The sequence below is a fragment of the Bison bison genome, unplaced genomic scaffold (genome assembly GCF_000754665.1).
Source record: "Bison bison bison isolate TAMUID 2011002044 unplaced genomic scaffold, Bison_UMD1.0 scf7180017864495, whole genome shotgun sequence".
NCBI lineage: Eukaryota > Metazoa > Chordata > Mammalia > Artiodactyla > Bovidae > Bison > Bison bison.
Window position 1 is genome coordinate 13,238,524 of NW_011495054.1, and position 23,499 is coordinate 13,262,022.

The 23,499-nt window shown below is 45.4% G+C and overlaps 1 protein-coding gene across 2 annotated transcripts in view; it reads left to right on the top strand.

Annotated features, from left to right (window-relative positions):
* The first annotated feature begins 271 nt into the window (after positions 1–271).
* RNF185 (ring finger protein 185) overlaps positions 272–23,499 on the top strand; it is a 30,157-nt gene continuing 6,929 nt past the window's right edge. Inside the window, exons 1-5 of one of the 2 annotated variants that reach the window (XM_010828788.1) lie at positions 272–356; positions 15,277–15,498; positions 18,229–18,247; positions 20,287–20,399; positions 22,089–22,143. In XM_010828788.1, coding sequence (XP_010827090.1) covers positions 15,323–15,498; positions 18,229–18,247; positions 20,287–20,399; positions 22,089–22,143 — 363 coding nt within the window. In that variant the 5' untranslated portion in view covers positions 272–356; positions 15,277–15,322. Of the gene's footprint in view, positions 431–15,276; positions 15,499–18,228; positions 18,248–20,286; positions 20,400–22,088; positions 22,144–23,499 lie in introns of both variants that reach the window. The other variant, XM_010828789.1, reaches the window with a different exon arrangement.

Sequence of the window (23,499 nt, forward strand, 5' to 3'; positions counted from 1 at the left end):
TATTGCCCCAATTTGGCCAGTGGGATCTTCAAGTTAGCTCATGGGTCCTTTGACATATTCTCGTCAGTCTGATTCCCATCACCCTTAGACATTCCGTTCCAAAATGTTCCAAGCTTGTCTGACCCTTTCCATGGTCACACCTTGGCTTTCTCAAAGGCTTCCAGACAGTCCTTGTGTTTTTTCCCTTCCTCCCGGCAGGCGGAACCTTAGAGCCCAGTATCTGGCCCGGAGCACAGCGCAATGGACCAACCTCTTCCGGTTTGGGCCGGAAGTTCCTCGGAAAGCGGCGGCTTGGCGTCAGCTGACCAGAGTCCGCGTAGAAGCGCTCCGAGGTCCGGCCGGATAGACTAACCCAGGTAAGAGACTGGCTGAGCGACCGACGGGCTGACAGGCTGGGGCGGCCTTGGCGGCGTTAACTGAGCAGAGGCAGGTACATAGGGGTTGGGTTGGGGGGTCAGCTCGGGGCCGCCCAGGTTGAGGGATGGGGATCGGTTTCCGCCCTCACCGGGCCCACGGACTTGGACACTTGAGCCCAGAAGCGCAAAGACTTCAAGCCCGACTCTGGCCCAGGCCCTTCGTCCCAGGAGGGAGTTCAGGATTATGTTGTGGTCTTCTGTCCAGCAATTACAGTTTGGGGAAACTGAGGGCTAAGTAGAGAGAAGGCTCCCACAAACTCTCTCCTCCAGTCAGGAACTCACTCAGACTCCCAGTCGAGGCCGCTTCTCACGTAGGGGGTGCTTTTAATGAGTTTGCCCCCAGTGGAGAGGCCGAGGCCGGGCAGCGGGCTGAATAGAGTTGGCTTGGGAGTGAAGGACCAGAGTTGGAGACTTCGCCGCCAGCAGCCAGTCATGCTTTCCGTGCCGAGTCCTTTCCCTGTACCAGGTCTGTTTCCTCACTTGTGAAACAGGGCAGTGTTTCTCTAAATACGGTTCTCACAGCCTGTGCTTTGAAATGCCGTGGGGTGCATACTTCCCAGTACAGGACTTAAATAAGAGCTCTGATTTAGAATCTGGGTCGGAACCGGGGAAACCGCATTTTGAACATACTCCTCGGGGGTCCTCTGCATACCCATGTTTGAAACCCACTGATGGTACGTGCTTTCTTGCTGTGGGTTCTAGAAATCCATTCTTTGCTTTGAGCAACTGGAACTCCTTCAGTATCTTTGGAAGAGGGTGCGGTGGTGTTTAGCCCAGAAAAGAGAGCAATGGAAGGGAACTGTCATCGAAAACAATGTTATGGTGAAAAGAGCTTCCACTTCATCTTTGCTGTTGAAAGAGGCAGGAACTAGGACCAATAGGTGGATTCTACAGGAAGACAAGATTTTAATTAAAGAACTTAAGGGTGGTCACAGGGGACCAGCAATGGAATGGATTGCCTCCAGAGGTGCTGTACTTCCTGTCGCAGGAGTTTTTAGATGAAAGTCCTTTTCAACTTTAAAGTGGCTAATTCTAAGTCTTTTTTTAAGTCTTCTCTGGTGCTGACTTCTTTTTTTCTGCCCTCTTTTTTTAACATCTATGTCCCCCCAGCCTACATCTCCTAAAAGTGAGGCCAGTGGGTCTGAATTTATGTAATCTCTTCCTTGTTCTGTGTACCATCCTTTTCAAGGACTTGGGAATGCCCCATCTGATCAGGGCCATTAATGTTTGTTGAATGAAGAACAAAGCAGGGTCCCCACCCCCTCGGTTTGGAGCTTATTTTCCTAGAACAACTTGGAAATGAATCTGAAGACTTTGTGATTGATGAGGAAAACCCAGTAAACTCTTTGGACTCAGAGTTGAGGAGCCTGTGTCTGAAAGATCCCCTTGAGGTTGTTCAGGCCAGCCTCCCCCCAGCCCCGGGACATAAATTCCTCTTCCTCTGCTCCTGCTGCTAAGTCGATTCAGTTGTGTCCGACTCTTCGCGACCCCATAGATGGCAGCCCACTAGGCTCCTCTGTCCCTGGGATTCTCCAGGCAAGAATACTGGAGTGGGTTGCCATTTCCTTCTCCAATGCATGAAAGTGAAAAGTGAAAGTGAAGTCGCTCAGTCGTGCCTGACTCTTAGCGACCCCATGGACTGCAGCCTACCAGGCTCCTCATCCATGGGATTTTCCAGGCAAGAGTACTGGAGTGGGGTGCCATTGCCTTCTCCTTCCTCTCTCTAGCAGTGTGTTGTTATAGATGATGTGTCTACTGAGAGAATTTTTGCAATCTGTTGGCTAACTTCAGCATTAAAACCAGTCCTTTGATGGACTTGACTTGCCAGTTCATCCTCAGCCGTAATCTGCAGATAATGCTTCTAGCGTGTCTTTAGTTTTCTAATAAAACATCAAAGCTCCTTATTTTGTGATTTACAAAACTCCAAGCAGATCCCTTTTTAAAAACCAGTTAGAATGCTTAGGTTGCCCAATGGAACAGAGGTTCCATATTATGACCCAATCCTGCTGACATGCCTTTGCCAAAAAAAGGTTAGATTTGAGCCAAGACTTCGTGCTTGTGTTTATTCTTCCTCCCTTTTTTGTGTTTCCTAGAATTTTTTTTTTTAAGTTGTGAAGTGCTTATTCAGATGTTATCCAGGTGCTGAGTAAAATGGTTTTAATTTGGTGGTGTCTTTAAAACTTTTCAATCTGAAGTTTTCCTTTTAAAAAAGTACCTTAATCAGGATTTCCATAATGTGTTCTTCAGGCCGCTAGTCTGAAGAGAAGCCTCTGAAAAAAATATTCTGTGGTTAAAGTAAGTTTGGAAAAAGCTATGTATGAGTACCCCTTCTTAGAGCTTCTCAGCGTGTAGTATCTTGTCAAAGGCACTGAGACGTCGATAAGAAATGTGCCTAACCTTGTTTAATCTAGTGTTGCCAAACTTAATTGATGTGAAGCACTTTTTTTTGGGGGGGCGGGTAATGGAAGCACACTGGCAAATTCTGACCTGGAGCAGGAGTCTGCAGTCTTTGGCCTGGGGCCCAAATCTGACCCCACTGCCTGTTTTTGTGTGGCCTGTGAGCTGGGAATGGTTTTTACATTTTTTAATGGTGTAGATTACATCCAAAGAGGAAGAATATTTTTTGATATGTGAAAATTAAAAGAAAATCAAATCTATTTCTATCAATAAAGCTTTATTGGAACACAGCCACATCTGTTAATTTACATACTGTTTTTGGCAGCAAAGTAGAGTAATTGCTCCAAAAACCATATGATCTGCTAAATCTAAAGTATTTACTATACAGTGCTTTTCAGAAAAAAATTTGCCAACCGCTGACCTGCTCCATATACTTTTTTTTCTTTTTCTTTTGAAATGAGTTTAGACTTCCAAAAATAACACATAAACTTCAAGCATACTCTTAACCCAGCTGTCCCTAATGTTAACATTTACATAACCATAATAAAATTACCTGATAAATTTAGGATAAATACCGTACTACTAACTATAGGCTTTATTCAAGTTTTGCCATTTGTTTCACTGATATCCTTTTTCTGTTCCAGGATCCAATCTAGTTTCCCACATTGCATTTAGTATCAAGTCTTCTTAGTCTGTTCAATCTGAGACAGTCGCTCAGTCTTTTTTGGCTTTCATGAATGTAAACTTTTTTTAAAAAGATAACTTTATTTATTCATTCATTACATTTTGGCTGTTCTGGGTCTTCATTGCTGTGTGGACTTTTCTCTAGTTGCAGAGCGTGGGGGCTACTCTCCAGTTGTGGTGTGTGGGCTTCTCATTGTGGTGGCTTCTCCTGTTGCAAAGCACTGGCTCTAGGCATTCAGGCTGGAGTGGTTGGGGCAAGTGGGTTCAGTAGTTGCAGCTTGCAGACTCTAGAGTGCAGGCTCAATAGCTGTGGTGCAGACGTTTAATTACTTCTTGGCATCTGTGCTCTTCCTGGATCAGTGCAGTGCCTCCTGCATTGGCAAGTAGATTCTTTACCACTGAGGCACCAGGGAAACCTGACTGTAAATTTTTGAAGAGAGCTGACCGATTATTTTGTAGATGTTTCTCAAAGTTTTTGAGAGGGTGGGATAAAATTCACATATTATGAAATTCATCATTTTAATGTGTGAATGTTCCCAAAGTTATGCAGCCTTCACTGCTGTTTGAATTCCAGAGTATCTTCATCATCCCAAGAAGAATCCCCGTACATGTTAGCAGTTTCTCCCTCCTCTTCCCTCTTCCCATCCCCTGACAGCCACTAATCTGGAGTCACATAGTATGTGGCCTTTTGTCTCTGGCTTCTTTGATTAAGCATAGTGTTTAGGGTTCATCCACATCATAGCATGTGTCAGTACTGCGTTCCTTCCATGGCTGAGTAATATTCCACTGCGTGGACGCACTGTTTGGTTAGTTGTCAGTTGATTAACATATAAGTTGTTTCTGCCTTTTAGTTGTTATGACATGCTGCTCTGAACATTCATGTGCAAAGTTTTGTGTGAACATATTTTGAATTCTTTTAGATGTGTATACCTAGGAGTGGAATTGCTAGGTCATATGGCAACTCTGTTTTTTAACCTTTTGAGGACCTGCCTAACTGGTTTCCACAGCACCTCACCATTTTATATTTTCATTAGCAATATATGAGAATTCCATTTTGTCCACGCCCTGTTCAACACTTGTTATTGTCCTTTATTATTTTATTATTTTTTCCACTCTAGTGGGTGTGGTGTGGCATCTCATTGTAGTTTTATTTGCATTTCCCATTTCCCTAAGACTTGATGTTGAATAACTTTTCACGTGCATATTGGACATCCTTGCATCTTCTTTGGAGAAATGTCTATTCAGACCCTTAGCCCTTTTGTAATTGAGTTACTTGTCATCATGTACAGTTTTGCATGTGAATATTCAGAGTGTGCAGATCCCCTGAAGCCCCTTGAAGTAATTCAGCATGAGGTGAACTGCAAAATCTGAGGCAATGCCAGTAACGCCCTGATCTGAATGCAGTTGGATTTGGACATGTTGAAAGGGCTTCCCAATGGCTTAGCGGTGAAGAATTCTCCTGCCAATGCAGCAGACACGGGTTCCATCCCTGGGTTGGGAAGATCTCCTGGAGGAGAAAATGGCAACCCACTTCAGTATTCTTGCCTGAAAAATCCCATGGACAGGGTAGCCTGATGGGCTACAGCTCATGGGGTTACCAAAGAGTCGGACACAACTGAGTGACTGAGCGTGAAGTTCAGAGTAAGTTGCCATTTGAAACTGCTGACCACTCAGAGCTTGGTTCAGCCCAACCACTGCTGACTGTGCAGAGCTGGGATGGCCATGTCCAGTGAAAGGGGTACCTCGGCCTCACCCCAGACATGATAAGAACACTAGGAGATGCTGTCATTCAGGAGCTACTCTTGTGTTTGTCTGATCACAGGCAGGGACTCGAGGAGTCAGAGGTAGTTGGCAAAGTCAGGACTGGTGATGGCCTTGGGCTGCTACCTGAGTTGGCAGAGCTACCAGTGCCCTCATACATCTCTGGACTCCAAAGCATTCAGCTCTCACTAGACTGGAAAACACACACACCAGTAATTATTCTTTTTTTTTTTTTTTTAATTAAAAAAAATTTTTTAAGGTCCATTTTTTAAGTCTTTATTGAAAATTTGTTACAGTATTGCTTCTATTTTATGTTTTGGCTCTTTTAAATTTTTTGGTCAAAGGCATTTGGGAACTTAGCTCCCCAACCAGGGATCAAGCCTGCAGCCCCTGCATTGGAAGGTGGAGTCTTAATCTCCGGACTGCCAGGGAAATCCCCACACCAGTAATTCTAATTGTGAAAGTAATTTGTGCTCATACTAGACATTTTGCAGAATACAGAAACTGTCAGACAGTTTCCCGCAGCAGCTGAACCGTGTTACATTCCAACAAAAGCGCACAAGGGTTCCAGTTTCCCACCTCCTCGCCAGCTCTTGTGGTCTTCTGTTTTGTTTTGTTTTTTTGGTAGTAGCCATCCTCATGGGTATGAGATGGCATGTCATGGTTTGATTTGCATTTCCCACATAATTAGTGATGTTGAGCATCTTCTCATGTTGTTATTGGCCATTCGTATATGTTCTTTGGGGAAATGTCTTTTGAAGTCCTCTGCCCATTTTTGGATTAGATTGTTCATTTTTTTGCTGTTGAGTTTTAGGAGTTCTCTATATACTCAGTATATTGATCCCTCAGATACATGACTGGCAGATATTTTCTCCCACTCTGTAAGTTGCTTTCTTACTCTGTTGATAATGTCTTTTTTTTTTTTCCCCGCTTTGGCCTTATGGCTTGTGGGATCTCAGTTCCTTGGCCAGGGATTGAACCCAGGCCACAGCAGTGAAAGTGCCAAATCCTAACCACTAGACAGGGAACTCCCCTGATCTGTTTTATGCATGCTCTCCTGATGGTCCTCCTTAGGACCTTAGGAGAAGTGGGATCATTGTTTTTGTCAAGTATATGCTGACGTTATTAAAACTCTTAGACAGTTTTGTTGTTACCTAGTTAAATCTTGTTGACCTTATTCATTTTCTTGATGTTCTGTCTTTAGAGTTTTTCAGAGGTCCTCAGCTTCAGATAAAATTTGAATTAATGAGATTTTGTAGACTCTGAATTGAATAAGAATTCACTGGCCACATGAAAACAAAAGCTGAACTCTCACTTTGAAAAGGTTTTGGATGACAAAGCAAGGGCACACACAATCACCCCGTCTGCAGGTGAGGACCCTGGCCTAGCTGAGAGGGCCAGCTGAGAGCTGGACTAGGCCCTCTGGCTCTAGGTTGTTCCTCTCACTGTATTATACTAGAAATTCACCATGCTTGCCTAGGACCTGTCCACTCTGAAGATCTTTCTTTGATACAATGTTTTATCCAGTTATGTTGGTTTGAACTGAAATTGTCAAATTCCCTTTTGTTTATTGACATATTTATTGAATGTATACTGTCTGTCACGTACTGTGCATGTGACTCTGGGAGTGTTTAACTGGAGTAAGCAAGACAGTTCAGTGAATAATTGATCCTCTGTGTGAGTAGTGTTATCTCTAATACAGATCGGTACTAATCTAGGAAAACCTGAACTTTCTATGGTCCCATATCCATAATCTTTTTTTTTTTCCCTTATATTTGTTGAAGAGTTTTGGACAATGCTTAAGAAAAAAATTACTCTCAAACAGTTATGTAACATTTCCAGTTCTGAAAAACATCCCTGAAGAATGTCTTGTACTTTTAGAACACTGATTTTCTACGGCTTTAGTTGGCTACCTTGATTCATCTTGAGTTGTACAGTTCAAAGTACTCCTGGCCATCAGATCCATCAACCCACACGCATTTATGAGGTGCTCTTGAGGTGTCTAGCCCTGTGCTAAGGCACTTAGGGTCTGGGTCTGGACTTGAGAGGACATACAAATGAATCATTGAGGTACTTAATTGAGCACATTGGCTTGGGAGTTGAAAACTGCCTCTGACTGGCTCTGTGACCATGGGCAAATGACCTAACTACTCTGCACCTCAATCTGACATCGCAGGGGGTGCTGTATATGGTAGGGAGTGTTTACCTCGAAGGCAGGTTGTGAAGATTGGATGAGACAGTTTGTGTAAAGGGCTGAGCACAGTGTCAGCTGATGTTACTCATAGTGGTAATAGATATAACAGTTCCCTCCTGACTGTAACACTGTTGGGGGAAATCTGATTTTGCCCAGGTCAAAAATCGTGTCCTGGTCTGGATTTGCTCATACACAGTTCTGCTGTCTCATCTACAATGCCTTCAAGGAACAATGCTCATTCAGAAAGGGAAGTTTTGACTCATTCATTCAGCAAATTAATCAAATAAATATCTGTTGACTGCATAGATCCATGGGGAGTGTGAAGAAGTAGTTACACCTTCAGTGTGCTCTGTGAAACCTCAGTGGAGGGGTATTAACTCTGTGCCAGCCCTCATTGTTTTATCTCTTTAATCCCTCCAACTACCCTGTGAGGAAGGTAATTGCCCCATTTTAACAGATGGGTAAAAAAGGCCTGAGAAGGTAATGCGCGAGGTCACAGAGTAAGTGGTGGATCTGAGATTTGAACCCAGAGCCATCATATTCCTCTGTGCCATGATGATTTTTAAGGACAAAAGCCCATAAAAAGTTAAAGAACATTTTAAGACAGTGGTATAAGGAATGACAGAAGGCAGCCTTTTGGTCCTTGAAAGTTTGTGCTGGGGTTATCTGAATCCTACCCTGTCCTTGCCTATGAAACCTGGTAAGCTTTAAGAAAAGTCATTGACACTTGATGCCAAACAAGCTAAAACACTTTTGATTTAGAAATGATGGAAGATAGGACTTCCCTGGTGGTCCCCTGGTTGGGATTCTGTGCTTCCACTGCAGGAAGCGTGGGTTTGATCCCTGGTCGAGAAACTAAAATCTTGCATGCCACGCAGCGCAGCCACAAACACAAAAAGGAAAAAGAAAAAAAAAAAAAAAAAAAACAATAATAATAACTGAAAAAAAAAAACAACCCACCGAAAAACAAATAATTGAAGACAATGTGAGAAAGTTGAAGCAGCTGAGCCTAGAGTTTCCACTCAAATACGTGTTATGTTTGGAAATTGTTACCTATAAGGCCTGGTCTAGTGCATGGGATATAATGGGTTTTAATAGTTAATTAGCAAATGAATTAGTGAATTTAAAATATCTTCCCAAACTGCCAAAATTACCCTATTTTCCCCATGAGACTTAGGATGCGTTCTCTTTTGAAAACATGTATACTGTTGGCAAAGATGGGAGTAACAAGCACTCTTGTGTATTTTTCATGGGAGTAAAAATTGGCACATCCTTTTTCAAAGGCGTTGGTACAAAATTACAAATTTTAGATACCCTTTGACCCAGCAGTTCTAAGCTGGAATATGTCTTAAAGATGTAGTCTAGAACCATTGGTCTCCAAGGCCAAGAACAGGATGACTAGGTTGCATGGATGAGAGAGACTTTTCAGTCTGATCATTTTGTGCCTTTTGAATTCAGCCACATGAGTGTTACTCATTAAAAATATAAATCAATAAAATTTCAAAATGTGAAATGTCTGAAATAATTATTATGCTAAGGATCATTACAAGTTAGTATAGATTTCTTTAATCAGATTGCTTTCCTTTTTGTCCTGTACTAAGATCTGAACTTCTGGGACATTTAACATTTTCCCATATTTTTCTGTGTCTCAATAATGTAGTACTTACTATGGAAAAAATGGGAAGTACAGTTAAGTGTAAAAGCAGCTTTAAAAATTTGCCCATGGTTCCATTATCCAGAGACACTACAGATAACATTTGGGCCCCTTCCAATTTTTTTCTGTATCTTTTAACCTGTTAATATCATACAGTATGTTCAGTTTGGTATATAATTTTCTATTTTGCTTTTTTTTTTTTTTTTACTTTATGCTATATAGAAAAATTCCCACATAACCAAAATCCTCATAGAAGGGTAATTTTTAGTGGTCTTATAATCTGTTGTGTGAATCTACCAGTTTAGTTTAGCCAGGGGATGGAGCTGGGTGGGGAAAGGAAGAGACATTGGGATCATGGAAGCCTTTGGAAGGTGAGGTGGGTCTGGGTTAGGTGGCTCAGCTGGGCATGTCAGCCTGACAGGCCAGGACTGAAGGGCACAAGGATTTCCACGCTTTCCTTCCTGCTTCGGTTGCAGACCTTGCTGCCCTGCTACCCCCACATGAGCTCTGGGCTCCAACCATGCTGAACTTGGCAAATTGAGTTGTCCACTTGTCTTGTGTCAGCAGTAAGCCCTGCCCTCGGGCGCTCTGTACACACCACTGTCAGCACACTGGGCTGCCTGTTGGTTCACTTGCCTGTATCTCCCTTTAGACTGAAACCCTTTTTTATTTATGCCTTGAATGCCTGGCAAATAGGATCATTAATAAATCTTTGATGGTTGGTATGGGATTGGGTGGACAGATAGATTAGAGATACCCAAGAAAAGGACCAGTGCAGCCCTAAGGAAAAGAGGCCAATTGCTTAGCCTCCTCTGTCCTTCTGGGCCTGAAAGTCCACTCATGCCCTTGGTCCTGTATTTGAGGGCTGGGCCTCTGTGAGCTAACTGTGGGACCAAAACTTCACGTAGACGCCAAAATTTTAGGGCCTGGTTTCTGTGTGTTCCGAGTTCAATCACCCTCTTACTTAGATTTCCTCCCACTCTAACCTTCTGTGAGTATGATGTCGACATTCTTAGAATGTGGGTTCCCTCTCTGCCTGTGTGTCCAGCAGCAGCCTGATGAGCCGTGAAGACAGGCTGGGGCTCGCCACTGTTCCTGACAGAAGACTTCTTTGTGAACACGTGTCTGCCCATAGAAGCAAGACCTCTGCGGGATCACCTCTCACATCATGCTAGTTATTTATCATCCAAATCTGTAATCTTCATAGTTAGAACCAACGTTTCCAGATGTCTCTGTACACTCTGGTCAAGGAATTCTTAGAGTTAAAGGGGCAGGGAAGGAAGATTATGCATTCCTGCAGTTTTCTCTAGGACCTGAGAACTGAACACAAGAGTACTGCAAAGAGATTTCTTCACGAGCTCACATTCCCTGGTAGTTCCTTCAGGGATATGCAACTCTCGCTTTCTCTCTTCTGCTTCGATCCTGTGAGGTAAGCCAGGCCAGCTCTGGGAAGGTCGTAGGAGTGAGGATGCTCAGTCAGTCCACTCCAGCTGCCAGGCTTGGTGTTCCTAAGGGATCATGGAGTATTACAAACCTGCCTTAGTCCCAGCACTATGTGTGGTGCCTTGGACATCTCAGATTTAGAGATGTTTTTCAGAGCAAGGTATGAACTTGTTCTTTAAATGATCAGCTTTGTCACGGATGGTCCAGGTGCTGGCTGGTCTGAGGCAGACTTGTCCCTGCCCCTGCCTGCCCCCTGAGTTGACCTGACTTCTCCGTGGTCCCTGTGGGCTGTAGCTGGGGTTGGGCATTCTGAAGGACAAGCCTTGAGGTTATTGTCTTTCCAAACTGCATTCTGGTAGAGTTCTACTATTTGAGAGCTGATTTTCCAGAACACTTCATCAGAATCATCTGGAGTGGACTGTGGGGACACTTATTTAAAATACACGTTCTTGGGACTTACCTGATAGTCCAGTGGCTAAGACTTCTCACTCCCAATGCAGGGAACCCGGGTTCAGTCCCTGGTCAGGGAATTAGATCCCACATGCTACGACTAAAGATCCTACAATGAAGATCAAAGATCCCACCATCCAGTTCCAGGTCCTGTTTAAATCACTGAGGGAGTCTAGGAACCAGATCTCTGGGAGGCTGCCGTGTTTAGGAAAAACAGGCAAGTTTGATGGAGCTCCTTGTTAAAGATTATTATAATTAGCTCCTATTCTAGACTCCAGGGACTCAGCATGGTCTTACTCTTCTTTATGACTCTGTCACCCCAGGTAGTAGCACCAGGCCTCCATTGTAGTTGGAGTAGAGATCCTTTGGTCTCAGGCATAGATGGATGAAGGGTGAGTTTGCTTTGCAATCACTGCAAAGAACAAAAAAGTTAGAGGAATACATTTGAGGAAAAGCAAAGACCAGATGTTTAATTTTGTAATGCTGCATGTTAAAGGGGCAACAGGTAAGAGTGGAAAGAGTGCTGATGTGCTGGAAAGTCAGAATCGGGCACAGAATTATTACATGTGTAGTGGCCTGACCTTGGGCAGGTTGTCTGACATCTCTGGCCTGACGTCCTCTGTAAAGTGGAGTGAGAGTCAGAAGTGGTAGTAGATGTGAATGTGCTTTGAAAACTGGGAAGTGCGTTCAGATCAGGAGTGAAGAACGGTAGGCGTAGGGACAAGGGCACACAATGGACTGCTGCAGGGCTCCTCTGTGGTCAGGTCTAAATCGAGGCCTTCCGGGGACCAGGCCAGCTTTCAGCAGGATGGCAGCGCACATATGCCCGGGGTCTACTTCCTCTCTACTCTATCTGGTTCCTGAGCTGACAGGGCCCTCTGTTCTCTAGACCAGTGTCCCAGAGGCTCTGTCCACATCGTGTTCTGCAGGTGCTCAGTGAATGGACCCGGGGAAGGGCCTGGTGCAGTGAGGCTCCTGTGCCTGAGGGAAGGCAGGAGGTGGGGAGAGGAGGCTCTGGGGGATGGGGCCCAGGGTACGTTGCAGAGAGAGCTTGTGTGAGCGGCCGGCCTGGGAGTTGACTGAAACCAGTTATGTGTGTCTGTACCCGCTCACTCAGCAAATATTTGAGTGCCTACTGGGATGAAGCTCTAGAGCTTAGGTAGGGACCACGTGATCAGTCTGCTAAGAATTAGAATGAAAGTGATACGGTCTACCTAGAGTCGGCACATGCCGGCCTGTCCCAGTGCCTGGCCTGCTGCAGGACTGCTATTCCCTGCAAACTCTGAGGTGACCTGTCACTGTCCCCTGGCCATTCCTACCCTGCCACCTGCCATGACCCCGATTGTCCCCTTAGGCCTCTGTAGGAAATGTGCTGTGTGGAGCCTTGTAGGGCCAGTGAGTGGAGAGGGCAGTGAGTTGGGGGCAGTGGGTGTATGTGCATCTCCCCACAGCAGCAGCCCCCTCCTACCTTGGTGGCTCCTACAAGTCACTGTGTTATCTCATACGGCCACCTTAGCAGCCTGTAGGAGGTGTGACATTTTCATTTTTCTGGTGAGATACTCAAGCCATCAAGGCTTTTACTCACAGGCCTTTACACGGCTGGTCAGTGTGGAGCCAGGACTTCAGCTCAGAACTCTCAGGTTTGGGAAGTGAAACATCAGGGAAAAAGTTTTTTAAGGGCATTGTTATTGTCTGACTTTAGAATACAGGTAAAAATGTCAGTATTATAAACAGGGAGGACCTCTGACCCCCACCTGCAAAGTTCCCCAGCCCTCCTAATCCCAGAAATGACTTGATAGTTCATAGTGTGTGCGGTGTAGACATTTTCTTTGTGAATGTGTGGATGTACACTCATTTATATAATCTATTTCTTCTCACCTAAATAAACTTATACTCTCCTGCAGCCTGACCTCTTTGTAAAGTACCTTTTATTATGGAAGATTTTCAAGCACACATAAATAATGCGATGAATCCGCATTCATCATCCAGCTGCAACATCAACTTCCTCGTTCTTGTTTCATCTTTTTTTTCCACTTTCACTTTTCCCCCTCGAGTACTTTAAAGCAGGTCCCAAACATTTTCTCATTCCTTCATAAAGACTTAATTGTACATATCTAGCAGGTGAAAAAAATTTAAATATGCCATTATCACAACCAATAAAAGTAACAGTAATTCTTTAATATAAACTAATGCCCAGGCTGAGTCGGTTTTTGTCAGCCATCTCACAAACGTCTTTGAGCAGGTGGTTTGTGTGAATCTGGTTCCAGTGAGACCCGCCTGCTGCCAGTGGCTGGTGTGTCTCAAGTCTCAGTTTATAACTCTGCGCTGTTTATTTTCTGGAGAACTTTGGTTACTTGTCCTGTAGAAACTCCTACATTCTGAATTTGCTGATTGCAGCTCCCTGGAGTTGTTTAACACGTGCCTCTGTGCCCCGTATTTTCTGAAAATGGTCATTTGTTTTACAGACTTGATTAGAGTCTGTGTTTTAGGGCGAGGACACTTTGTTATTGGTGCTGTGTGCTTCCTGTGCATCACATCAGGCGACTCTCATTAAGATCCATCAGTGAACCTGACTGAAGGTTGTCTTTCCACATCTGTACATATAGTCCTTAATTTAAAAATAATTTTTTTTTTTTTTAAAGAAACACACGTGTCAGGGTGCTTGAGTTGGAATGACAAAGAAAGGCCATAATGGGGCCCTCACAGACAGGCTCCATGCTGTGAAGAAGAGAGTAGACTTGTGGAGAGGAGGAAGCCCTGGACCACAGGGAAGACCTGGAGCAGAGGCCAGAACAGTGCTGTGCTGCTGGCAGCCAGCTGCTCTTCTGGGACATTATGTAAAATGATGTAACTGAGTGAAAAAGTGGTGCTGAGCTGGCTGCCTCTCCCTGCTCAAGTCACTGAGCTGCTGTCGTGGTGAGGGGTGCTCGTGGACGCTGAGTTCCAAGTCCGTGGTGTGTAGGAAGGCCCTGGGCCTGAAGGGACTGTGGCCTTTTGGTCCTTATCTCTTGGTACCCTGGAAGCTGAAATCAGGGAGGTCTTCTGTTGCTCCAGGGGTGAGTCCCAGACTTGTGGTGGGCCTACCTGCGCTGGAGAGAGTGAGTGGGATGGCCTGCCGCAGCAGTCTCAGAGCAGGAGAGGGCACCTGGAGACCATGGAGTCCAGTGCCTCAGTTTACAGATGAGGAAACCGTGGCCCAGAGAGGAGAAGGGAGGGTTTCAAGACCACCTAGCAAGTGGTCTTGGAACCACTATAAGCAAGCTGGAGGCTCAACTGTGACCAGCATCCAAGCCTCTGATTCTCTGACTGGTAGTCAGCTAGCATTTCCCCCTTGGAATTTCTGAGGTGACCAATTCTTACTCTGCAGCTAGAATTTCTGGGTATCCTTTGGTGGTGTTCTCATGCTTGTTCTTGTTCAACTCCTGGTGGATCTTTGAACTGGAGGTGGTCATAAACGGTGGTCTGTTTCTCCCCGCGTGTGGTGCCCAGCTTGGTCTGTGGTGGTGCAGTGGTGGAGTGAATACAGACTGTGTCAGGAGTCCCAGCCTCAGCCCCGCATCCATTAGTCAGCCAAGAGGTCTCATGCTGCAGTTTTCCTGAGGGGTAAAAGCTTTTCCTTTATTATGTTTATATTTATTTTTTACTTACGGTAGGTGATACTGATTTTCTATTTTCAGCATGGATATAGCCTTCTCTTTATTGAAAGTTGGTAGACTTAGACAAAATAAGGTAGATAGGATTCCAGCTTAGCAGAAGGGAAAATGCAAAAGATGGCAGTGTGGAAAATGTTGGACCAGATGACTTTTTGTCCTTGCCAGCTTCCTAACCTTTCACGGTTCCAGGGTTTTCTTTGTATTCTGGTGTGTGCTGGTCACAATCCTCTGGCTTGAGCAGACTCACCCACCAGCATAGAGGCCGTCCATAGTTACAAGCACTGCCTGTGAACTTTCAGTCTGATTGAGCGTGTATTTATCACTTGGGCAGTTCCCCGGGAGAATGGAAATACACTGAGACGGGGTCCTGGTTCCAGTGGAGGCTGTCTTCTTCTTGTGTGCTGTTATTTACGTGGTCCATTCTGGGCTACATTCACGGAAAGTTTCTGAGTCATTTTTCTCTGGCTAACACCCCACGACTGCCACCCTCTGCCACTTCTAGGAAGTCTCAAGGGTTCAGTCATAATCTGAATTTCCAGGCGTGAGAGAAGATGGGGGTGTTGGTGTGGAGCGGGGCACAGAGAGTGGGCTGCAGAAACGGGCAATCATGTCTCTGCCTTTCAGATTTCCCTGGGGAGAGTCTTCACCCCGAGCTTGCTGACGGCCAAGGATGGCAAGCAAGGGGCCCTCAGCCCCTGCGTCCCCGGACAGCTCCAGTGCGGGGGGGCCCAGTGGCAGCAGCAACGGCGCTGGTGAGAGCGGGGGCCAGGACAGCACGTTTGAGTGCAACATCTGCCTGGACACAGCCAAGGACGCCGTCATCAGCCTGTGCGGCCACCTCTTCTGGTCAGTACCCTTCCGTTCTTCTGGGGCACACGTGCCAAGTCTAAAAAGCTTGTGGCCCTGGACAGTTTTGGAGCATTTGGGTCCTGATATACTCAGGCCCAAAGGCAGGAGACCTGGGTTCTCATCCCCGCTGTGCTGCTGATAAACTGAGTAACCTTGGACAGGTCCTGTCCCCACCCTGGGCTCCCTGACCCCATCGCTGAAGTGACAGTGCTCACCATTTAGTGAGCACCTCTCCATGCCCACTTGCTGCACTGAGCCAAGAGGCAGTTACAGTGCAATGGCCCTGAGCAAGGATCTTGCCCTGAATCCTGACTCCACCACTTTCCTCCTGAGTGACCGTGGGCAAGGTGCTTCCACACACAGTGCTTCATTTTATAGGGTTGTTTGGGAGCATTCAGTGACTTAGAAGAGCATGTAGAAATGGTATGTTTTAGCTGTGATCCTGATGTTTGTTACCATATTTTACGTATATCAAAATGAAGTGGCAGAGTCCGTGTCCATTTCAGCCTTGGTGCTTATAGAAGCCCCTCCTGGCTCTGAGAATCTGGGTGGATGTCAAGATTTTATTGATTTATTTTTTTGCTCTTGCTTTTGAGCTGGACCCTGAGGGTTAAATTGGGTAAACGAGAGGGATGAGAGTGCCAGCCAGGTAAGGTGCAAAGCGTGCCGCCCGAGGCAGGTGGTTTGCATGGTCAGGTTCATGTGACACCTGAAGCTGCTGTGTGGGCAAGGAAGTATTAGAAGCAAGAGGGTTAGAAGAGGATTGGGCTAGATTGTCAAACCTAGATTTGATTAAGCAGAACATGGAGCTGTTGAATATTTTTGAGCAGAGGATTGGTGTGAAGAAAGGGTCATTTAAATAACGTGTCAGTAAGTTTATATTGGCAACAGGGAAAAGGATAAATTTATTAGCGATTTTTTTTTTTGGAGGCTCTTGCTTTGATTATTAAGTTTTATGCAAGAACTGTTTGTCATCAGCCCTCTCTTAGAAATTGAAGATACTCTAGTTTTGTGACTGAGGTATCATAAAACCAAGATTTTAAAAAATTAAGAATTCAGTCAGGGTACCATTGGAAAGAACACATTCAAAAATGAAACAAATGCTTCCAACCCTAGTGGTTTGTCCCCAAGCAAATCTGCTGTCCTTGCTCTGAACCCCAGCTTCCTTGTCTGTGAAGTGGAGACAGTTGCCTCGAAGGTTAGTGTGACGACTGTTGAGTGACATGGAAACAGGAATAGTCATTCAGCCATAGCCTGGCACACAGTGGTTGTTTAATGCCTGGGAGTGACCATCATCATTGTTAGAATCCAGAATTTTTCCTGGAGAGGCACCCTGTCTTCTCCCCTGCAGCCTGTGAGGGAAGTTGCCACTGGAGAGCTGCCACAATTTGGGGTGCCCTCTGCTCTGTTGGGAATGGAGTTGCAGGGTTAACGTTGGAGTCAGGTGTCTGTTATGTCCAGGGAGGTTGTGTGTTCTGGGTTATGAGGGTAAAGTTCAGTAATTGGGAAAGGAATTATCGTCTGAGTCCAGAGGAGATACGTTGCGTCTGCGTTTTCTACTGTCCTAGCGCTTGGTAGGCATGCACCAAGTGTTTGTTGGTTGAGTGGATGAATGAATGAAGAGAGAAAGAATAAATCTGGAGGTAGAGTAACTTTTCCTTCAGTTCTGTAAATGTCTCCTGCACCCAGTGCTGGGCAGCAGAGGGACAGGAAACTGGAAGCCAGAAGACTTCTGTTTTGTTTGTTTTTGACTGTGCTGAATCTCCGCTGCTGAGCAGGTTTTCCTCTCGTTGCAGGCCTCTCGTTGTAGGCCTCTTGTTGCAGTGGTTTCTCGTGTTGCAGATGGCAGGGTGTAGGGTGCTCAGGCTTCAGTAGTTGTAGTGCATGAGCTCAGTTGTTCTGTGGCATGTGGAGTCTTCCCAGATCAGGGATTGAACCCATGTCTCCTGCATTGGCAGGAGGGTTCTTTACCACTGCGCCAGGGAAGCCCAGACTTCTGTTTTAGTCCTGGTGCCACAGGCAAGTGGTTTCATGTTTCAGAGTTTGGTTTCTTCATTTGTAAAATGAGAAGTCAGGCAGCAGTCTCTCCCTAAGCTGAATGTAGACCTTTCTGCCAAGCAGTGTCCCCGTCTTTCCATTATTTCACAATGTCTTTACCGTGCCCTTGAACTTTTAAGCTGCTTCCTGCCTGCAGAGCTCTCAGGGCTGAGAACAGCCTGAAGATTTTGTTAAATTGGGTCTAGATCCCACCTTCCTTGTGGGCCTGAGGAGGCTGTGAACCCACTGAAGTTGAGTCTAAAATAGGACATGTGTGCACGTGCGTGTGTGTGTGAGGATGCCCCCGTGAATTTCCCTGCACGGAGGATCCTTAGCTTTTGTTGGTTTCCTTCAGAGGTCGTAACCCCCCCAGAGGTCGATTTGTAGAGAAGCTGGTTTGGGGAGGGTCTGGAGCCTGGGGATCTTCATAAGTAGTGGGACTCCGAGGGTAGAGACTCGGGTCTTGTCTCCATTGCTTCTCTTCCTCTGTGGCTTTAGCTCAGTCTTTGCTAATTTCTGATACCATCAGTCCCCACAGGCTCTCAGTGGGCTGCAGTACTCCACAGTTCAGTCCTGTTGCCCCTTTCTCTGCTCCCACCACACCCAGTGTTTCTGTTAACGAAATCATTTTTTTACCTTTCCCCCTTTCTCTTTCTCCTTGATGAATGCTTGCCCTGGGGACTCTTGCAGTTGGCCGTGTTTACATCAGGTAAGATGCATTTCATTTTACTTTGTCTTTCATCAGCTGTGGTTGCACAAGACACCCCTGGTCTCAGGAGACTGCTGTCAGCAGCTGCAATCTCCCCTGCTTGTGGGCTCATTTGCCTGTGTTCCCCCTAACCCTGTGTATTCACCTGCCTGCTGACAGCCACTTGATGAAACAAGAGGTCAGTGGCGTCCCAGGCGGGGTGCTCCTGACTGCTGCCAGTGGCCTTTGTGGCTTTGGCAAGCTGCTCCTCTCTGGGTCTCATTCCCTCATGTGTAAATCAGATTGGATGTGATAGTATGTTAGATTTTATTGTTGAGATTGTGTTTCTATAAAAAGTACCTCCCATCATATCAGCACTCTTTCTAGCCTTAAAGGCCTTGAAAATACTAGGAAGGGGAGAACTCTTTTCGTCTCAATGGAGAGCTTCTATGAAAAAGTCTGTTTTCCCAGCATTTGATTATTATGAAAACCAGTTGGTAAGTCTTCTCCAAGACCCAGGCGCCTGCTTGGTGGGACAGAGCGGGGCCTGGCATTGATGACTGGCTGTGAATAATCGCTGCTGGCTGACAGTCTCCATGGTTGTTGGCAGTCAAGCCCTGTACTCGTAGGTGGCTTGGGAATATAGAGGGAGGTTAGAAGTTCCAGACCGCTGGAGCCTCAGAATCTGAACGGGAGAAGCAGAGGAAGCGAGAGGGCTTTCCACTGCGTTTCCAGGCTGTGCATTCTGACCCCAGTGGAACCTGGTAGAGCACGTCTGTTCTAAATCGATAGAGAGCACGTAGCACATTTTCACGCTTTTGACAGTAAAATAAAGGCAGTAGGGTATAAAACCGTCAGATGCTGCGTTCTCCTTGCCCTGAAATTCTAGATTCACATTTGTGTGATAAATGACGTATCATTGTGTCTAAAGGTACAATTTATGCTTTAAGATAAATATTGAGTGTGTTTGTATGTGTGTGTATATGTATAGAGAGAGAGATTATAAATCAGTATCTAATGTCTACAAAGACACTAACGTAATGTATTTTTATTTTAATTTTGTTTTTGAGAAAACTGAAATTATTTTAATACAACCAGGGAAAGGACCTAGAAAACTCAAAATGGGATTGTTGTTTTTAATTTTGAAAGAAGTAGTTGAATGCACAAATTAATGGAAATGCATTAAAAAACACTAAGCAAATTTAGATAATAAGAAGAATCTATCCTTAGCACATAGTAAATAACCAGAAAATGGTCAGTTTATGTCTAGATACTGATGACTAAGGTACATAGTTGTTGAGGAAATGCTGTAAAAATAAGAAACAGAAAAATATGACTGTCAGGATCATACAATTGACCTGTTGAGGAGGTGGAGATTTAAAGTTTGTTATTTTGGGACTTCCCTGGGGTCCGATAGTTAAAACTCTGTGCTCCCAAGGCAGGGGGTGGAGATTCAATCCCTGGTCGGGAAACTGAGATCCTACATAACACATGGCATGGCCAAAAAGAAAAATAAAGTTTGTTACACTTACATGTGCGTGCTCAGTTATGTCTGAATCTTTGCAATTCCATGGTCTATAGCCCGCCAGGCTCCTCTGTCTGGAATTTCCCAGGCAAGAATACTGGAGTGGGTTGCCATTTTCTTCTCGGAGGATCTTCCCCACCCAGGGATCAAACCTACATCTCCGGCTTGGCAGGTGGATTCTTTGCCACTGTGACACCTGGGAAGCCCTTGTTATATCTGCAGCCTAACTTGAGACTGGGTCTGTCAGACCTCTTGACACAGCTCCAGGCCTGTAGTTTCTTCCTGCTGGGAAGCCCCGTGAGAGAACGAAGCATTAAAAAGCCTGTTTAATTATGATAGCATTTAAAGGCAATTTTGATTGCACCACTAGTAAATATTTATCAGGTGCCAGGTGCAGGATGAGAGACTTGGGTTCCTTGCGATGTTCCTTGCTGGTGTTCATGTTTCCAGTGTGAGACCTCTGGTCCTCTGCTGGCTCTGACAGACCACCCTGGTGGGCTTCCGCCCTTCATGCACTTTTCTCTCCTGCTTGCAGTGGTTGGAGACGAGACCTAACAGACAGGTGTGTCCAGTTTGCAAAGCTGGCATCAGCCGCGACAAGGTCATCCCGCTCTATGGCAGGGGCAGCACTGGGCAGCAGGACCCCAGGTGAGTCCATGGGGCCCCTCTTACTGCTCCCCGTGGACACATACTCACTTCCATTCAGCACCCCTCACCCCCACCCTTTAGTAGGTGCTTAGAGACCCTCAGTTTCCAGACGCTTGAGATCCAAATGGGAGTCAGCCAGGAGGGGAGCGGAGCTAGGTTGCCACTTGCTGGGCTGTAACAGACGTGCTCTGAGCACCTGCTCGTGGGCTGGTCATGTGCTGGGCAGCACGCCAGACTCCACCACCGCAGGTGTGCAGAGTGCTGTGAGGGAGCCTGGGAAGCAGGGTATCCAGCGGGAGGATCTGCAGGGAGGGCGGTGGCTGTAGCAGTGATGTAGAGAGTCAGGGGGAGGAAACGGGATTGGGAGACTTGCTGGGGTCTGAGATTTCTGGAGATGGAGGCATGAGCAGGTCTGGCATGCTGTAGACACAAGTACTGAGAGCCTGCATGGTGTGGTGCGTGCACACGCACACACACACGTAAACACACTCTCTTCCTGCAGCTCCTCCCCCACACACTCTATCTCTTCCAGCATCACACACACATAGGCACACACATAGACACACACACACACACACACACACACACACTCACTCTCTCTCTCTCTCTCTCTCTCTCTCTCCCTCCACCCCCTTGCCCCAAACTCCTGCAGTGTCTCTTAACCTTCCACCCCACTCCAGCATACCCTGTACCCAGACACATTGGCCTTCCCTTAAGGGACACACTTAACCCTTTTACCTTCATGAGCCTTTGTATTTATTGTCCCTTTGCCCTTTCTACCCTGTTGGTCCTGCTCAACTCCCCGCTCCTCCTCTATAAATTCTCCATCTTTAATGAGCAGCCCTAAAGTCACCTCCTCCTTGAAGCCCCCTTTCCTCCCCACATTAGGTGCTTGCACCCTGCTCCATTCAGTTGGCACCTCCATTAAAGAAGTGCCTTCTACACAGTAGTGTGATATTTTACAGCCCCTTTAACCCACAAGCACTTCAGAAGTGGTGTCTGTCATAGCCTGCTGCCTGATGGGTAATGAGCAAAGTACTTGCCCAAGAGTAGTGGGACATAAAGCTGAAGGTGATGGGGTGGAACAGAGAGACCCTGAATCTCAGCCCTCTCTGCTGACAGGCCATCTTCTGTTCCAATTTGGATTTTGGGTTTTTGACACAGTGACCCACTGGCAGTCATAACCAGTCTGGGTCCAGCTCTCTATTAGAGGAGTAAGCCAAGAGCAATCTGATGAGCATCTTGTAGCAAGTGGATTTTCTCTCTGGTTTTCTACACACTGCTGCTGTTGCTGCTGCTGCTGCTAAGTCGCTTCAGTCGTGTCCTACTCTGTGCGACCCCATAGACGGCAGCCCACCAGGCTCTCCCGTCCCTGGGATTCTCAAGGCAAGAACACTGGAGTGGGTTGCCATTTCCTTCTCCAGTGCATGAAAGTGAAAAGTGAAAGTGAGGTCGCTCAGTCATGTCCAACTCGTAGCTACCCCATGGACTGCAGCCCACCAGGCTACACACTAGGGAAAGGCAATTGCACGTAGCACAGAGTTGATAGTTGATCTGACTGGGCATTGGTTCATGTGCATGGCACGAAAAGGAGCCCTGGCCTTGACCTTTTTGGTGAAGGGCTCCCCCACTCAGGAAACAGATCAAAGCGTTTCCTAATGGACTGACTTTACACCGTTTCTGTTTCAGAGAGAAGACCCCTCCCCGTCCTCAAGGACAGAGGCCAGAGCCGGAGAACAGGGGGGTAAGGAAAATTCTAGAACAAACCTTCTTGAAATGAGCCCCTGACTTTAGAAGTTTCCCTCTTGGCCCTACACTATTTCTCCTTGATTACAAAAGTAAAGGGAAATTTGCAAAATACAGAAAGGAAAAGAGGGGAGAAAATAACTTATAATCACACCATCCAGAGATAACCACTGGAAACATTTTGGTCTGTTTACTTTTCTATTTTTCTATAATTATCTGTGTACACAAACTTTATAGATTTGTGTGTGTATCTTTTACAGATAGATCTGTTTGTATACATATATTTTTATTTTTATGGCATTTGGCTCCTGTTTTGTAACCACCTTTTAAAATTGTATTCTTTCTTTTTAAATTAAAAAATTTATTTTTAAAAATATTTCTTTTTAAAATTTTATTTAATGCCTTCTGTATGCTGGGCATCAATCTAGGCACTGGTGATGTACATAGTGAACATACTAAAGATCCCTGCGTCTGTGGAGTTCATAGGCAGCTCTGGGAGATATTTCAGGTTCCGTTCCAGACTGCCACAGTAGAGTGAGTATCACAGTAAAGCAAGTCACACAATTTTTTTGGTGTTCCCAGTGCGTATAAAAGTTATGTTTGCAGTATAGTCTATTAAACGTGTAATAAGCAGACATAATTTTTAGACAGTAAATTAAATTATGGCCAAAAAAAGTATATACTTCAATTAAGAAATACTTTATTGCTAAAAAATGCTATCATCAAAACCTTCAGCAAGTCTTAGTAGTAGTAACACCAGAGATTACTGATCGTAGATCACCATAACAAGTCTAATAATGAACAAGTCTGGAATACTGCGAGAATTAGCAAAATATGATACATCAAACAAATGATGTTGGAAAAATGGTGCCTTTAGACTTACTTAATGCAGGGTTGCCATAACCTTCCATTTGTAAAAAACACAGTGTCTGTGAAGCACAATACAATGAGAAATGCACAATACAATGAGAAATATCCTCAGAGAGGGAGGGATTTGTAATGATGTATCTTGAGATTTTGCATCAGTAATATTTTACTTCATGGCCATTTAAGTGATCAGATGGACTTAATGTAATTTATTTAATCCTTTGGATTGAATGGATATCTAACTGCTTCCTTTTCTTTTTTATATTTAAAAAATACTCTGGTGAATTTTTTTTTTGGCCAACTGCACAGCCAGCTTGTAGGATCTTAGTTCCCCAACCAGGGATTGAACCCAGGCCCTCGACAGTGAAAGCACCAAGTCTAAACTGCTGGACCACTATAGAGAATTCCCCCTCTGATGAATTTATAACTTTTTTGCAGGTTCATGATTACTGGGATAAATTCTTAGTAGAGTCACTGGATTAAAAAT